Source organism: Drosophila navojoa, chromosome 2, assembly GCF_054131105.1.
Source record: "Drosophila navojoa isolate 15081-1374.11 chromosome 2, UAZ_NAV_1.0, whole genome shotgun sequence".
NCBI lineage: Eukaryota > Metazoa > Arthropoda > Insecta > Diptera > Drosophilidae > Drosophila > Drosophila navojoa.
Genome location: NC_142890.1, coordinates 21834267 through 21850182, shown reverse-complemented (window position 1 = coordinate 21850182; position 15916 = coordinate 21834267). Strand labels below are relative to the sequence as shown.

At 40.4% G+C, this 15916-nt stretch overlaps 6 protein-coding genes across 8 annotated transcripts; 2 read left to right on the top strand and 4 right to left on the bottom strand.

Annotated features, from left to right (window-relative positions):
* Positions 1-3277: 3277 nt before the first annotated feature.
* On the bottom strand, positions 3278-7148 carry AdipoR (adiponectin receptor). Of its 2 annotated transcripts, XM_030386620.2 has the most exons (7): positions 6989-7148; positions 5899-6282; positions 4927-5025; positions 4315-4667; positions 3945-4246; positions 3806-3885; positions 3278-3732 (listed from the first exon to the last, which is right to left on the bottom strand). In XM_030386620.2, the coding sequence occupies exons 1-7, from the start codon at positions 7124-7126 to the stop codon at positions 3598-3600; spliced, it is 1491 nt and encodes a 496-aa protein (XP_030242480.2). In that variant the 5' UTR covers positions 7127-7148; the 3' UTR covers positions 3278-3597. The 2 variants fall into 2 exon arrangements, with proteins under 2 accessions (XP_030242480.2, XP_030242481.2); XM_030386621.2 differs by lacking the exon at positions 4927-5025.
* A 199-nt stretch (positions 7149-7347) lies between these two features.
* On the top strand, positions 7348-9037 carry dnk (deoxynucleoside kinase). Its single transcript, XM_030386625.2, has 4 exons — positions 7348-7503; positions 7808-8159; positions 8222-8492; positions 8557-9037. The coding sequence occupies exons 1-4, from the start codon at positions 7470-7472 to the stop codon at positions 8710-8712; spliced, it is 813 nt and encodes a 270-aa protein (XP_030242485.1). The 5' UTR covers positions 7348-7469; the 3' UTR covers positions 8713-9037.
* LOC115563520 (uncharacterized) lies at positions 9038-10074 on the bottom strand. The gene has a single exon (XM_030386627.2). The coding sequence runs from the start codon at positions 9858-9860 to the stop codon at positions 9093-9095; it is 768 nt and encodes a 255-aa protein (XP_030242487.1). The 5' UTR covers positions 9861-10074; the 3' UTR covers positions 9038-9092.
* Positions 10075-10306: 232 nt separating this feature from the next.
* Positions 10307-11749, bottom strand: LOC108658463 (phosducin-like protein 3). Its single transcript, XM_018111131.3, has 2 exons — positions 11480-11749; positions 10307-11419 (listed from the first exon to the last, which is right to left on the bottom strand). Exons 1-2 carry the CDS (start codon positions 11654-11656, stop codon positions 10946-10948), a joined length of 651 nt encoding a protein of 216 aa, XP_017966620.1. The 5' UTR covers positions 11657-11749; the 3' UTR covers positions 10307-10945.
* On the bottom strand, positions 11620-14134 carry LOC115563519 (cyclic GMP-AMP synthase-like receptor 1). 2 transcript variants are annotated; one of them, XM_089262676.1, is made up of 6 exons: positions 13898-14134; positions 13068-13804; positions 12783-12993; positions 12309-12715; positions 12023-12142; positions 11620-11816 (listed from the first exon to the last, which is right to left on the bottom strand). In XM_089262676.1, exons 1-4 carry the CDS (start codon positions 14064-14066, stop codon positions 12669-12671), a joined length of 1164 nt encoding a protein of 387 aa, XP_089118802.1. In that variant the 5' UTR covers positions 14067-14134; the 3' UTR covers positions 11620-11816; positions 12023-12142; positions 12309-12668. The 2 variants fall into 2 exon arrangements, with proteins under 2 accessions (XP_089118802.1, XP_030242483.2); XM_030386623.2 differs by having other exon boundaries at positions 11620-11802.
* Positions 14135-14570: 436 nt separating this feature from the next.
* Positions 14571-15916, top strand: LOC115563522 (uncharacterized). The gene is made up of 3 exons (XM_030386629.2): positions 14571-15102; positions 15181-15553; positions 15625-15916. The coding sequence occupies exons 1-3, from the start codon at positions 14935-14937 to the stop codon at positions 15798-15800; spliced, it is 717 nt and encodes a 238-aa protein (XP_030242489.1). The 5' UTR covers positions 14571-14934; the 3' UTR covers positions 15801-15916.

Below are 15916 nucleotides of genomic sequence, written 5' to 3'. Positions count from 1 at the left end.
ATTTGGCACTTGCCGGAGCTGCCTTGGTCCCCGTTGGTGTTAACAACTCAGAGAGCTCAGAGCGGCTGCTGATTGATGTGATGTGTCGACTTCACAAACAAGAATTTGAATGCATTACTTTTAATTTCGATTTCATTAACGATTCATTCACAGATTTTTTGAGCAGCGCCCAAATCCGATTTTGGTTACGTTTCAGCTTCCGCAATTTTGAAGGTGAAGCCCAAGTTAATTATGCCTGGCGCGTGTGTGTTATTTTGCTCATGTGTGTGTGTGTATGATCGTGCGTTTGCCCAGTTCAAAGAGGGAGAGAGAGGGCGGGGGCGATTCATTGGCGTCGTACATGCATTTCATTTCAATTACCAAACAGCTGCTAGTCACACTTTTGTCGTCAATGTGCGCATAATACCATTTATAGGTGAACGAATTTTGACGCGTGCCTCAGCTGCTTAATCAGTGCGCCTAAGTTAAAAGTGTGCCGCTAGTAGTATCACTAGACCAATATCATAATATCATAGAAGCCTGATTGAATCATCTACACTGGTCTATGGCAACTCGAGTTGGTTTAATATCGAAAATCGCTTACAGCATTTGCATATGTTGTGCTCTAATCGAGCATCAATTAAATCAGTTTTCAACTCAATGTCACACGTTGGAAACAAAAGACTTAAGACACAAACCTGTGTACAAGCTTCCATGCGTGTGTGTGTGTGTGTGTGTATGTGTTTTTTGTACTCTGGTATAACGACTCATACGATTAGTGAGTTTTTTTTAGTTTATTTAAATAAACACCGACACTCACACATACATATGTATACACCCATATATTTTATAGCATCTTTACAAAACATCGAATCGGACAAAAATTGGCAGTCTGCAAGCTGCCAAGCTCGAAGCAGCTCCGAGGCGTTTTCTTTTTACTGCTCCGTCCGTCTATTATACGCTTTTAATGTTTTTGAACTTGGCAAGATAGCATAATTTGCATGAAAATGATTGGGATTCAATGTCCGCTGTTTGCAAGAATCAACACAACAGTATCTGCTCATTAGGCGGCCGACAAAAAAATTCTGTACCCTTTGTTTGTCTTCTGTTGGCTTTACTTCTTGTTTCCCATTTGCTAATATGAACGCACTAATTGAGTTTACATTAAAACTCAATTTATGAGCCACATTAAATGGCGTGATTCAGTGGAGTGAAAAAAATAATAGAGAAAAAAAAAGCAACTCGCAATTGTCACGCTGATTAGAAATCACACACACTCACACACACACACATGGGTACACGCATGCAACGACTTTGGGGTCTATTCAGCCTTGACCATAACACTTATACGCCAAAAACCTTGAAAGACACAAGTTGATTACCGTTGCCTCTGACTGTCTGTATTATTGATTTAGACGCATGAAATCGGCTGAAGAAAACCCATTAATAAAATCACAAAATCAATGAAATCAGAGGGTCTTGAACTCCATGCACAGATACCGACATTGAACTACGCATTGAAGATCTGTGCAGCTTCCGAGTTGCTCAGAAAGCATATTCAATATAAAATATAATCAGAATTAAACACAACGAATATGCCATGCTCTGAATGAGTAAAAGCCCATACAAGATGCAAGGAAATCATTTGGGGAAAATTGATATGATTTAATTGAAAATTGATATTCATGTGTGCCTAGACCTGCTAATTGAGCTACTAATAGACCTGCTAATACATTTGATAATCAGACACATCTGAATTCCTCTTGAATCAAATTTTATTCCATTCACATTTTCAAGTTAGACGCATTCAGCATGACTAAGTCTTGTTGCCCAATTTTAGGTCTATATAATGGTCCCACTTGATTGTCGCATTAAATATAATGAACAAAATTATAGCTCACGCATATCTCGTACAACTTAGTTGAAAGTGAAAGCCCAAAAATTTTGGGAAATTGCAATGTGTTAAGCGCGGTTCCACTTACAACATGGACCAGCACGAGATTCACAATACAATGCTGAGCTATAACTATTATAGTTATAAGGGGCCGAGAACATGTTCGCCCTTCGCCGCAGGCGATGTCCCAGATAAGATCAAACACGACTCTAAATTTAACTTCATGTTTGACCTGTATGTAAAACCGAAAAGAAATACCTAAGCCCCAAAACGAAAATGTTTTATGCATCAATGGGGCTAATCGTTCGCAATAAAAATTTCAATCGGATGAAATAACTGTAGTTTGTATACAAATCTCTCTGTATGAATAAGCTTTCAGCATTTGTTTTCTCTATTTCTTTTCAAAGTCTGAACTTGAAATATAAAAGAAATACAAACTAAATTCTTTGATACACATGTAAGTAGCTGTTACTAAGACAATAATAATTGCATAATTAAGAATGGTGTTTAAAAAATATATGTATATGCTTAATGATCTATCATAGTGTCAAGAAAGACAAAAAACTTGAAGTAGAACCAAAAAGAGCTGAATAATAACAGACAGGCAAGTCAGATCTAACGCAGTCGATCGAGTCGATCCGTCGGGTCAAAGTCAACTCTTGAGCCAAATTTTTGCCAGTCATTAGCAAGCAGCGCGTTGCCCTCGCTGTCTAACCCAAGACCAAAATAAACAAACTAAACTAGTAACCCGGTCGCGCTTGCCGCGATAGATTTCGATACGACGAAGCTGCAAGATGCGCACTAAACTGAAGTAATGAAGAGCATCAATTAAGAACATCAGCATTAGATGAGGAAACTCGCCTGCGTTCTGGCCCGTTGTGATCTCAGGGCATACTTCACCTTGAGAGCCTAAGCGACTTCAGTTAGAAGCAAAACCTAACAAAGCGAACCAGCTTTTAGCCAAAACTCTTTTAATGCATGCAGAACGCAATATTTCCATTCGAATTATATTGACAACAAACAATAGACAAGGCATGGAATAGAATCTAGTCAGACACTGCATATATTGATAAAAATAATAAATAAGCAAAGCCTTTTATAACAATATTTATTATTATATATTTTGATTCACGGAAATACTATTGCTTCAAATATGATTTTATTTAGTTTCTGGATTTGAAGGCTTAAAGTTAAATTGCTAGCTTGGCCGTATATAGTTTATAATATTTATACCCCTGATCGCAACGCATGTTTAAATGCTTTCTTAAATTTCCTTTGCGATAACTCCAAATTGAAAAAAAAAAGTAAATAAATAAAATAAAATAGCAAATTACAGCATTATCAGCAATGTTTACGAAATATTCAAAGATTGTCGTATAATTCTAAATAAAAATATGTAAAAGATAAATTTTATAAATAATTATATTAAGCTACTGCAGATTTCATTCGATTATAATAAATGTGGTTTTTCTAAGTATTTAATAACGTAAGTTTTGCAATCACCATTCCGGAAATAGATTATTCTTCATCCATCATGAATGTTGGCTTTTGTATGAATCCAATTAACAAAGAACAAAGGCGTACCGAACGCTAAAATGGTTGCATTGTCAAACGGCGCTACATTTCTCATTTTTGGTGCCTGTATGTGCAAATGGTTTGTTTTCTCGCGAGTGCTCGTGTATGATTGTATGTGACGATTGTAGTTTTTGCAGTTTCTAGATTCTTTAGAATGTTATAGGCTCGATTGGCACGGTACATTCGCCGACTGTGACACGATACATAGCCATTTCCGAGATGCCATGGTAATGCACAAAGGCAGCCGCTATTACGAGCACATGGAAAATTTGATGTGACTGAAACTGTTAAAGGGAATTCATTCGTGAAACTATCCATTAACAATATAAAACAAAAGCGAAGAGCAAACACACATACCCAAATATCAAACTTGCCGGGAAACCAGCGCTCAGGGACGCGAAGAGCATACAATAATGCGCCCAGTATATAAAGCAAGCCTGAAATCAAATAAAGAATTTAGTAAACTCATAAATAAATTACCGTTTCTAGTACTTACCCATTAGTATGAGCCAGCCAAGACTAGCGCGGCTAATTTGACTTAGCCAGCCCTCCATGATGCTATAGTGAATGGCCGGAATGACGCCAGACAGTCCAAAACTCATGAATACTCCAGCACGTAGCGGACGCAAAGCGGGCTCCGAAAACTTATCCCACAGCGAGACAATGATAGACAAGCAGCCGAGCACGCAAACCACAGACAAGTATATCACCTTTGGCTGGTAGTGACAATAAAAGCCATAGTAAAGCCACGGTACAAAGGAGCCCATTATGAGTAACGCAATTCCACAATAGTCCAGTCTTAAAATACAAATTAAATTTCAATTAATAAATATTAATAGATAAGAGCGAATGTGTCTGGGGCTTACTTGGAAAACAGTCTTCCAATCTCTACAGAATGGCAACTTAATGTATGAAAAGCGAACGAGAATCCCAAGCAAATAATGGCGCCCATAAAGAATGTGCCGAATACCAATTTTTCTTGAAATTGTATCTCAACCGTGGGACGGGACACAAAGTAGAGTGCGACGCCAATGAAAGCAATGCAACCAAGCAGATGTGTCCAGATGTTGCCAGTCTCTGTGTGGACACGGAATATTGATTTGAAGCATGCGCGGAACGAGGGTAACGGCGGACGGTGACCGCGATGCAGGAAATCATTGTCCTGCAGCCATTTGGGCAAGTTCCTGTAATGGCAAACCTTCCAGCTGGCTTCCCAGACCTGCGAACAAGCAAAATGTTTATGAGAATCACGAAAATCTGTATAAATTGTATTTATATAATTGATTTATACTTATTAGGCAAATGAGATTGAAAGAAATTAGAACAATTTGTTAAGATATAAGTATATTTATTTAAAAAGACGGTGAGCATGCTTTAGTTCCATGTGTAGATACAAAATGATTAAAATTTACATTTTAAATGAAATGAAAAAAGATAAACAAACAGCCAGTTTTTATTTGCTTTAGCTTTCAGCTTACCTTGCGCACAAACTCTTCGGCCTGCTCGGCGGCATTGTGTGCCAGCGCACCCAGATCGATCTCATCCGATAGTACACCTGCCTTTAAGACTTCGGTCATCTAAAAAATAAATGGAGGTGATTAAGTTGCAGCACAATCGAAGACTGATTAAAAGGCTTAAAATTAAATACATTTAGCAATTCGACTAACATTGATTTCGCTTGATTTTAATTGATTTGAGTCTTCATAGGGTTCTTGCTCAATTGATTCAGATTCTTGAGTTCCGCTCACGTTAATGACAGCGTCGAATTCAACCCGCGACTGTGCCATTTGGCAACCAATAAAATTTGATTCGAAATAACAAATAGAATATAATTTGCACAAAAAGGCAAGTTTGTACTTTGACGCGCTTCTCGCTCGCCTACTGTTTTTTTAATATTGTGTACAAACTTAAAACGGAACAAGAGAAAGGCGAACGAGGCACGCGATAAGATAAGAGTGAGCAAAATTGATAGTTGAACGCAAAATTCTTATCTGCGTCACTTTGTTTTTGTATAGCAATTTTACGTATTTGCTTTTAGTTTTTTTTTTTTTGTGCCTTGTCGGCAACTAGCGCCCAAATCCAGCGCTCGTAGCGCAATGCGCACCTGAACCGACAAGGCGTGCAGACGGTAATAAGTTATAAATACATATATATATATATATGTATATATATTTGTTAACTGTGTATACAGGTGTGGGTGGGTGTTTCGTTGAGGAGAACACACAGGTGGCTGCCTGGCGAGTTCAACGATATGATAAGCTCGGTCGCGGCACTCAAAGTGCGAGCAATCGATTGCAATACGAATGTTCAAATGTATACATGAATATTGATATATATTATATATTTTGCATAGGCAACAGTGGCCACTGGGTCAGACGGAGATAACAGAGCGCGTGCTGGGGCAATTTAGTCTTGCACACAGCTGATTGTGGCTGTGACATTCAACTTACCTCGGCCTCTATCAGCTGAGTGTCCTCTGGCGTCGAGGGCAGCGGGCAACCGGCATCATCTTCTTCAACGAGCTCATCGTCATCCTCGAGCAAATCTAGATCAAGGCCACTGGGGCTGAGAGAGTCCTGTGGTCCCCAGCCCCGTCGTTTGCGTAGTATCATTGTCACCTGTTCGAAAATATCCTCATCCACATCATCGCCAGCGGCGCTCTGCGCCACAGGTGTATTCGCCATCTCTGCCGACGAAGGCACACCCGAATCCTGATCGTTGCCGCTGGGATTGATGCTGTTGCTGGCCGTCTCCTTATCGCTGCCAGTGCTAACGCGCTCCAGCAGATTTGCAGAGGACTCCATCACAATTGTCTTGGCCTCTAAACGAATGAGCTGAATGAACGAATAATATATACAAATATAGGTATTATTAAAATTTAAGACAAAATTTTAAATGGAAATTTTTTTATTAGAAATTCGTATACACAGAACACACACACACGCACACATCTAAAATTTACACTATCACTCTAAATCGAGAGTTGAAAAGTCATCAACACACTAAAATTTACATCTTACAAATATCCCAGTAATACGACCTTTGTTCCGCATATAATTAGTCTCATCCGTATGTATATATACAAGTACACGTGTATATATGTTCGCACCTGTATTGTTATTAGTTGAAAACTTAAAGTGGTCGGGGCGGGCAGGAAAGTGGAGTGAGATATGGCGAAAGCAACAAGCAATACTGCTGTAAGCAGTAGCGCTTAAGTGGCAATTAAAGTATTTAAACCTTTATATAAGACCTTCAACAAATTTCGTCGCCAAATGCGTCAGGTGGGCAAAGAAAATTTTAGGATAAAAAGAAACAAAGTTTCTAAGAACTGCCTTGGAATATGTCCACGTTTGTTTATGCCATTTAATTAACATTCATTAGATTATTTCCTCTCATATGCATATTTTCAAGGTTTTTGTGTGGATATTGGATATTTTTATCAACTTCGTGGGGAAACTTCGTGGACTTCAATCCAGAGCTGGGTCTTAAAATTTGAGCTTGATTTATTGATAGAGTGACGTTTGTTTTTTATCAACTTACCGTTTTCCTTACTATCAGATATGACGGGCTAATCCAAAGGGGAAACGATCCGTGTGGAGTGCAAACGGAAAGTTTTAATACAAAATTAGGCCAATTTACGTTTTTCTCCTTCTGCAATATAACAAAAAGTGTGGCCATACATCAATATCTATCTGGTGCAGCTTATTTACTTCGACTTCCACTTATCGATAGTGGGCCGTTATCAACTAAGTCTTTTTCATTCTGACATTAATTTGTTTATACAGCTTATAAATCAATAACATGAACACAATTTGAACCCAGAGGCAAACATTAAGAATTTAATATCAAACAACTTACACCGCATTACTTTCCAGTGTTGGGCAGTCTTATGAATGTGTCCGGTATTTTCTGCGTTCCAGTTTGCGACCCTACTCAGCTCAAATAAAAACAAAGTGGCTAAAAATAAAATATACTACATAACAAATCGCACTTCCTAGCTTATGTGATAATCTTGTAAAATATGATAGCGTCAAATAAAGTCATCAAGCACATATGTAATTTCTTTTTTATTAATTATCGATTCTTATTTAATATGCAAATTGTTAATCGAACAGCTGTTACCAACAACCAAAACAAACATTATAAAATTCCGCCATTTCAAAGAGAGTTCCCGCTCTTTTACCATTTTCGACACAGATCGTGATCACTCGGCGGCGTGTTAGTTCGGGAAATCTGTTTTACTGTACTGCAACTGCATTTCGTCATTTTTGCATTTTCACGAGTTTCACCATTGACTCGTCGACTTTTAAAGATCTGTATTTAGATTTACTTATAGAATACTTACATTTTTACGCACAGATTCTAGTTTGGCAGCGATGATGGCCACAGCAAAAGCAAGCGCATCCAATGGCCGAAAGTTCGCTGAGGGCACGCAGCCTTTCACAGTGCTAATTGAGGGAAATATTGGGAGCGGCAAGACGACATTCTTGAATCACTTTCAGAAATATGACAAGGACGTCTGCCTTATCACAGAGCCCGTTGAGAAGTGGCGTAATGTGAACGGTGTTAATTTGCTCGAAAAAATGTACAATGATCCACATAAATGGGCCATGCCCTTTCAGTCATACGTCACACTAACGATGCTTCAAGCCCACACGGCAGCCACTGACAAAAAATTGAAAATCATTGAACGCTCCATTTTCAGTTCACGGTATGCCGTAAATGACGAACTCTAAGTAGGATTTTTAACCCAACTTTATTTTGTTGTGGCAGGTATTGTTTCGTTGAGAATATGTATCGCAATGGATCCCTGGAGCTTGGCATGTACAATACGCTGCAGGAGTGGTACAAATTCATTGCCGAGTCGATACACGTGCAAGCTGATCTGATCATCTATTTGCGCACTTCGCCTGAGGTGGCATACGAGCGTATACGACAGCGTGCACGATCCGAAGAGAGCTGCGTGCCCCTAAAGTATTTACAAGAATTGCACGAGCTGCACGAGGATTGGCTAATACACCAGCGTCGTCCACAACAGTGCAAGGTGAATTAGTGACGAACCTATTCACATTGTCATAAGACTTGCTAAATGGCTTCTATTTTTCTAGGTTCTTGTGCTGAATGCGGATCTTAATTTAGAGAACATAGGCAGCGAATATCAGCGGTCTGAGACTAGCATTTTTGACGCAATCTCTGGTGCGCATCAGAACCAGCCTGCAGCTGTGCTCGTGTCGCCCAGCAAACGCCAAAGATTATCCAGTTAACCAAATGGTTTAACACGAGTTGACTAATGCCTTTATTTCAATTTGTTAGGGGTAGTTAGGTGTTAGTAAATGGAGTCGTAGCTGCAATTCGACGATTCTTTCTACGTAGAACGTAACTTCCTATATCACAATTATTTATAATTCCAATATACATACATATGTACGTTTCAATGTGTGTGTGCACGCAGCAGATAGTTTAATTTTAAATTCAATATATGACGCCTGCAAACCTGCTTCGCTATACAAATATGTGTCAATCTTATGTCTTATAAAACTAAACTCTAGTCTAAGCTAAACTATTTAATAAAATATATTCGCCTATTAATTAAGGTTTATGTATCTATGTTATCACAAAATGTATCTCAAATCGCTGCATCTATTCAGCTAGATTCGATCTCTGCGCCGCCGTTTTGGAGAACCGCCTCCACACGCCATGCCATCGTCTCGTATAGCTGCTCAATCTTGTTGACCAGCTCCTGATCGCTGTGCCAGATGTCGTAGAGCACCGATCGAAACTCGCTGACATTCTGAGGTGCCTGATCCTGTATCTTGGGCTGTAATATGTTCATTAATTGCTCCAACAGATTCAAATCTTTGCAATCACCGCAGTCCGGTCCCAGCAATGTGTCCACATATATTTCCTTGGGCATTGTGCCCATCGTAGACTTGTGATCGTCCATATTGAAGATATTGCGCCAGTCCTGCACGGTCCACTCCGCATGAGCGCGCGCCCATTCCAAGCGCCGTTGCCGAACAGTCGCACTCAGGGTCCCATTCCTTGCCGGAGACTGGCGCGCCCTAATCTCACTGATGCGCCGCTGTAGAGTGCGCCGACTGACCTCAATGCCAAATCGACTTATTAGCTCGCGCTGCACATCTATGGATGTGTAGTGTGGATGCTCTCTCAGCATCTGCTCCACCAATTTGCGATTCTCGAACACCTTCGGCCGTCCAACCTCTCGTCTATTCTGTAACTCCGGCAACGGCCTCAGCTTTAGCTTTGGCATTTTGCTGTTGCTTAGCTCCGTCTCCGTAATGCAGCTGACCACGCTCTCCACATCGCACTCCAGCATTTGTGCGATTTCCTCGTAGCTATAGTTATCCTTCAATGACTTTACAATGTTCCTCGTCACAGTATCGAGCACCATCGCGACTTGTTGGCTGTGCCAAAATCAAAGATCAACTGCCTTAGCTTCAGACTCAGCGGCATCTTTATATATGTTTATATCTGTTTGTAGTTGCAGGTAAATTTAAGTTTAACTTGCATCTGCTTGGGTTTATGACGTGCAAGCTGTCGGGGATTAACTACATGTTTTATGACCCACATTTGCAAGCAGGTAATAACGGTTTCTATTTGACCTACAACGAAAAATCGTTCGGCCCGAAACTTGTCCTATATTTTTGTCGCAGATTAGTTTTGGACCTCTGTATCTTCTGTCCAAAGCCAACGATTAGATGATCAAGTCTCCCATTAAACCAATCATCGCCTTAAAGAAGATCAACATAACATTAACGATCGATATGTAACTGCATGGGTATATCTTACTCAACAGCACTCTTGCCCAGTTCATACAAAAAGACCCCGATTTGGAAATTCATTTCCGTACTTGCCATTTAATGTGAAGACGATTTCATGTTGACGTATTCGTAGAATTACAAAAATAAATGTAAAAAACTTGTACATGTGAGTTAGTTATTTCTACAATAGGAAATGCATCACTGCCAAATGTCAAATATTTTTAAAAATATATATATGTATATGTATGTATGTAGGCCAGTTATGTCTTTTTTATATTCACACATTCATTTGCGACGAATGCCATGCAAAAGTACTACTATTCATATTGTGCCAAAGGCCTCAAGGCCTTTATAGAACGTATAATATAGAGGGAGGGCTGGCTTTTAGCTGGGCACTAGTGTGTGTTTAAATATAAATGGAGGAAAGGCAACCACATAAGCTCTTAGTGAGCCCATCTATATGCCAATAGGAGTTTGGGTGAGGGTTGTTAGGGTTAGTAGCAGTAGCTCGATTGGAATTATACAATTTAATAAATAACGATAAAGTATGCCTAATTGGATTCCTACATTCATGTGCTAGGTTTTGATTTTTTTTTTGTTTTTTTTTTTTTTTTTTTTTGATTGTTTTTGTCCCGGCGCAACCAAGTACCAAGCAGCTAGTGTTTACTCTGTGGCTGTGTTTGTTAATATTTTGTCGTTTGTTGTGGGCGCCACGTTAGTCATCGAGATCAATATCGGAATCATCGGAGTCATAGCCGCCGCGTATTGTCTTCTGAGCGCGATTTATGAACGGTTTGCGCTTAACATCTGGTGGCTGCATTAAATCACCTTTGTACTCAATGGCACCCGAGTGGGCGATGCGCCATTCAAGCATCTCTGTGGAAAAGTCATCGCAGTTACCCAAATCGGTGAACCCTACGATGAAGTCCTTGGTTTTACTATCCTTAACCAAAGCTATTGTTGGCAGTACTTTGATGCGTAGACGCTGTGTCAAGAATGGAGTCTTCTCGGCGTTCACCTTGCAGAATTTGGCCTCTATATGCTTGGCAGCGAGTATTTTCAGATGCATGTCAACAATGCGACTGCGCTCAGAGCTATCTCTATAAAAGTGACACACAATATTTGGCGACTTCTTGGAAACCTCGAAGAACTCCTTCTCATCGGCTAATTCTGAATAGGTGCCATGACCCTAGAAGAAACATATAATTAAAATTAAAAAACAAACAGATGGGCTTCCTTCACGACTCACGTTTCTTAACCACTCCTGCTTTTTATTGTTTAACTTTTTCATTTCCTGTATGCGCTTCTCTCGCAGGGCTTTCAAATCATCCGAGTCAAAGCTGTCCAAACGATCGATCTCCTGATCCAACTGCTGCTCAATAGCTTGCGCCGCAGCAAACAATTGATTTTCCACTATGTGCGCCATGTCTCCAATGTGTGTTCGACTGTGTAGGAGGTGCACTTGCTGCTGCTGCTGCTACTGCTGCTGCTGCTGGTGGCGACTATTTCGTATCTATTTTGACTGCTGATGCCTGTTTCTGCTTGTTGGTTTGTGTGTGTGTGTGTGTGTGTCTGAGCAGTACGCACTGCGTGTTTACGTGTGCGAGTGTTTCACAAATGTTGTTTGGTGTATGTGTGTGTGTGCGTGTGTGTCCGGCATAAATGAAAGGCGTATCCAAATGCAGATGCGTCATGTTTTGTGGAAAATTCAATAAAGTAACCAACATGAATACCAAAGAATATTGTATATGAAGTAAGGTTACTATAAATCATCCACGTAGCAAATACTTACATTAATTTCTCACCGATTTCATTGATTTTTAGACAAAATTCGAATAGCTTATTTATTAGCCGTGTGGGATGTCGATTGTACAAGTGAATCGATTACCTTCACAATCGGTGTGGCTGCATCCTGAAAGCATAAAAATGTCGAATTAGTTGTATGACAACGACGGAACGACAAGACGGAGTTAATTTGTCATGCCAGCCCAATCTTTGTTGTTTTACACAAAAAATGAAGTAGCGAACCAACTTTGTATTAAAAAATAAAAATTAAAATTAAAATTAAAAACACTAACCGCTCCAAACAAAAGATTGATTTAATATGAGCTGAGTAATTTTTGATGACCTGAGACGACTAGATGATTGTTTCTATATGCCGGTGACACAAATCTCCCTTTTGAATTTAAACATGACGTATTTGAAAATCAAACTTAGTATTTGTATGCACATATTTAGGTATGCATGTATGTATTTTGTGTATTTTGCATGTATTTTGTGAACCGTTAAATGTCCAAAATTTGAAAATTATATTTTATAGTCTTTACACTGGTCCAGCGCCTTGTATCGTAAGATAAGTTTTGGGTGCCGAATGGATCCGTAGAATAATTGCCTAACTTTAATAACTGTTGATTCGGATGTAGCTTCGATTTGGTTGTCTACTCGCTCTCCTCTTTATCTTCTACAGACCGCTCCAAGCGATTGGCTAAACAAAAATAAAAATGAATAAATATTAAGTAATACATATAATTAATTTTATTTATTGTTCATACTAAGAGAGTTTGTTATATCCTGACGAATGGCATCTGTTAAATTGTTAGCTCCTGCGGTAAGTTTAGCGATCTCAGCTGAAATACAATTCAACATATCGTTTCGTTGATGTATTGTCAAATCTGAAAATAAATTCAGTTTTGAGTCCCAGAAATATAAAAGCTCTCCATTCTTGCCATTCGGTGCCAAACAATTCTCCAGCTCTCTGAACATCTGCAGAAAAAGATTGAATTGATGGGAAAATATATATACAAATGTATATTTAGTGATATGTGTATAATCCTCACATCGATCAATATTTCGTTGAGTTGTTTCGTTTTCCAATAATTTTTTGGCCTGGCATCTATTTGCCAGAGTAGTAGGGTCTTGATGTAGTAGCTCTTCAGGGTGCTGATATTTTGCTTTGAGTCGCGAAACTTTTTCATAAACCTGATAACGTCCTTTAGTTTATATCTGCCCTTCAGCATGGCGCATTCGGCCTCATCGTAGGAAGTCCTAAAGGACACATTGGCGTCCTGGGATCCCTTTGAGGGCTTCGGGATCGCGTTCCAATGAGAGATATTTCGAAAGTATTTCAAATGCTCTTGGGCTAAAACATTTTGCTCTGCTCTGAGCCTGATGGCTGGCACAAAGTCCACAGAATACTTCATATTGCCGTCATTAATGAACAGCGTATGTGCCGGCCCACATCGCCTATAGCCGAGTGGCGTCATTTTTCCGTCGACTTCGATTTGGTTATTCATCCTATTCAGAGCTCGCGTCACAGCGCCGTTTATCAAGTCCTGCAACTTGTTCTCGAGCAGAAAATTTTGACGACTCACGATGCTCTTTAAATGTACGAAGGCAACTTTATTATGGCGTTGCTTGTGCAGCACTTTCAGCACATTCGTCATGTCCAGAATTACATGGCCAGCATTATTCTTGTCCTTTCTTACAATAATCTTGTCATTCTCTGGAAACGTCAAGTGCATTACCAAATCAAACTCATCGGGCTTGGCCACTTTCAGCTTATCTGCGTAACTTCCTGCGTGTAGGATACAGAGGGGAGACGTAAGATTAACGATAAGGCAAGCATATCATCGAGAAATGATGATAAACGTTTCTATAGACCACGAACCACCTAGCTTATGTCCGCATAACCATTTATCCAGTGGCTCCTCCTGCTTTAGCATGGAATAAAACTGATCACGTAGCCTGCCATAGTGATGGGTGTACGATCTTCGATTTGCATTAATATTTATAAACTTGATGTTCATTAACTGTAGATGTTGCTCCAGATTGGACATTTCTAGATCGATCCTCACTTGAACAAAGCCAGATGCAGATTGGCCGCGGCTGGTAAACAAAACCAGATATCAAATTTGAGTGCTCTATTCGAGCTTGAGTTTCTTTGAGATTGCTTGAGGCTCCACAGAAAATATAACGGTAACATAAATAAACATTTGATATAATAAACATTGAGTGTGAAAATGAGAGACTCAGAGATCAGGACTCAATGCTAAAATCTGTTGGTGGCTAATTGTGTATAGCTCCAATTCTGTTAAAGCTCAATAGGTCACTCTATCAGTCATTCATTCATTCATTCATTCATTTTCAAGCAATTATTGATCGGGAATGTGAAGAGTTCATTCACAAGAAAAACAAAAGTCAATGCAAATACAAGAAATACTTTTGAAATCTGATAACTGATAAGAGTATGAGTAAAACAACAGATGTATGTATATATACGCATGCATACATATTTATGTACATACATATATCTCTGATAAGCCAATTGATCTGTTGAGGCCCCCCCAGAAAGTACTTAAAGATGTTTATAAATACAAATGTGGCAAATTCTTTGCATACAATTGACATTTTTATGAGCGCTCTTTACGATGCCAATTAGAGATGGTTATTCGGGCTTTAAGCGGATTTCGCTGGCATAGACGCCCCGTCGCAGTGGTCGCCAAAATAAACAAATTAATGTTATTATTATTTGCGTATACATGGGCTGCGTGTTGCCCTCAAAATGATAACGTGCGTCGGGTGGCAGCTGAAGAGCTGTCGTAAAACTCTCCGTTCGATAATCGGGATCCAGATAATGGTGCGGCCTGGGAAATATAAGGCCTGCGCACGGCCTGGGACGGACACAGTGAAAGTGAAATTGACGATATGATGAAGTACCTGCTAAGCGGCGTACTCCTTCTGGCCATCGGTCTGCAGCAGATCGAGGCGCACGGCATGATGCTGAGCCCGCCGAGTCGGTCCTCGCGCTGGCGCTTCGATGGATCTGCGCCCCAGAACTACAATGACAACGAGCTCTTCTGCGGTGGCTTATATGTAGGTCTCGCGCCACCAGCCGGATAAATGCTCCCTGCCCAAAGCTCACTTTATACAATTTTCATTTCAGCCATGCAGACCCAGGCAAACAATGGCGGCAGATGCGGCCTGTGCGGCGACAACTTCTCGGCTGCGCAACCGCGCCCCAACGAGATCGGCGGCCAGATTGGTGGCAATGGTGTCATTACCAAGAGCTACATAGCCGCCAATGCCATCACAGTTGGCGTTAAGATCACCACGAATCATCTGGGCCACTTTGAGTTCCACCTGTGCAACTTGGATGCCTTTGGAGGGGAGTCCGAGGAGTGCTTCGATCAGCATCGCCTGCGCTTTCCCGACGGCAGCGATCGGCTTGAGATCGGCACCAAGGCTGGCGAGTTCGATGTGACCGTCATCCTGCCTGAGGGTCTCACCTGTCAGCACTGCGTGCTCCGCTGGACTTACGTAGGCGGTAAGTGTGCTGCTCTGCTGCAGATATATCATAGAGATATATGTATGTATGTCAATTTAACATCTGTGCAGCCAACAACTGGGGCAACTGTGGCAATGGCACTGGCGCCTTGGGCTGTGGTCCCCAAGAGACCTTCAAGAACTGCGCCGATGTGAGCATCTACTGGGGCCGCAACATGCTGAAGGAAATGGCACGTTCAGCTCCCGTTCCTGTCGTGCCAGTGGAGGTCGACTCCATAGAGGCTTGAGTGAAAGCCAAGAGGCCTGAACATTTTGAACTGAAACGAAGCCAAATATTCAATTAAACCAAAGTTGTTCCTTGCTAGGCTACATATACATATATAAGCACAAACTAATTAAATTG

Bases quoted from the DNA above. Each gene is read 5' to 3' on its own strand.
- AdipoR (XM_030386620.2), bottom strand. From the start codon at position 7,126: ATGGCCACACTTTTTGTTATATTGCAGAAGGAGAAAAACGTAAATTGG. The intron at 6,283-6,988 runs GTAAGTTGATAA...TCGTTCATTCAG, and splicing joins ATCTGATAGTAAGGAAAACG to CTCATTCGTTTAGAGGCCAA. The intron at 4,247-4,314 runs GTAAGCCCCAGA...TTGTATTTTAAG, and splicing joins ATTGGAAGACTGTTTTCCAA to ACTGGACTATTGTGGAATTG.
- dnk (XM_030386625.2), top strand. From the start codon at position 7,470: ATGATAGCGTCAAATAAAGTCATCAAGCACATAT. The intron at 7,504-7,807 runs GTAATTTCTTTT...TTTTACGCACAG, and splicing joins TAAAGTCATCAAGCACATAT to ATTCTAGTTTGGCAGCGATG. The intron at 8,160-8,221 runs GTATGCCGTAAA...TTGTTGTGGCAG, and splicing joins CGCTCCATTTTCAGTTCACG to GTATTGTTTCGTTGAGAATA.
- LOC115563520 (XM_030386627.2), bottom strand. From the start codon at position 9,860: ATGGTGCTCGATACTGTGACGAGGAACATTGTAAAGTCATTGAAGGAT.
- LOC108658463 (XM_018111131.3), bottom strand. From the start codon at position 11,656: ATGGCGCACATAGTGGAAAATCAATTGTTTGCTGCGGCGCAAGCTATT. The intron at 11,420-11,479 runs GTGAGTCGTGAA...TGTTTCTTCTAG, and splicing joins AGCAGGAGTGGTTAAGAAAC to GGTCATGGCACCTATTCAGA.
- LOC115563519 (XM_089262676.1), bottom strand. From the start codon at position 14,066: ATGTCCAATCTGGAGCAACATCTACAGTTAATGAACATCAAGTTTATA. The intron at 12,994-13,067 runs GTGAGGATTATA...CTTTTTCTGCAG, and splicing joins TCAACGAAATATTGATCGAT to ATGTTCAGAGAGCTGGAGAA. The intron at 12,716-12,782 runs GTATGAACAATA...ATTTTTGTTTAG, and splicing joins GGATATAACAAACTCTCTTA to CCAATCGCTTGGAGCGGTCT.
- LOC115563522 (XM_030386629.2), top strand. From the start codon at position 14,935: ATGATGAAGTACCTGCTAAGCGGCGTACTCCTTCTGGCCATCGGTCTG. The intron at 15,103-15,180 runs GTAGGTCTCGCG...TCAGCCATGCAG, and splicing joins TCTTCTGCGGTGGCTTATAT to ACCCAGGCAAACAATGGCGG. The intron at 15,554-15,624 runs GTAAGTGTGCTG...ACATCTGTGCAG, and splicing joins CCGCTGGACTTACGTAGGCG to CCAACAACTGGGGCAACTGT.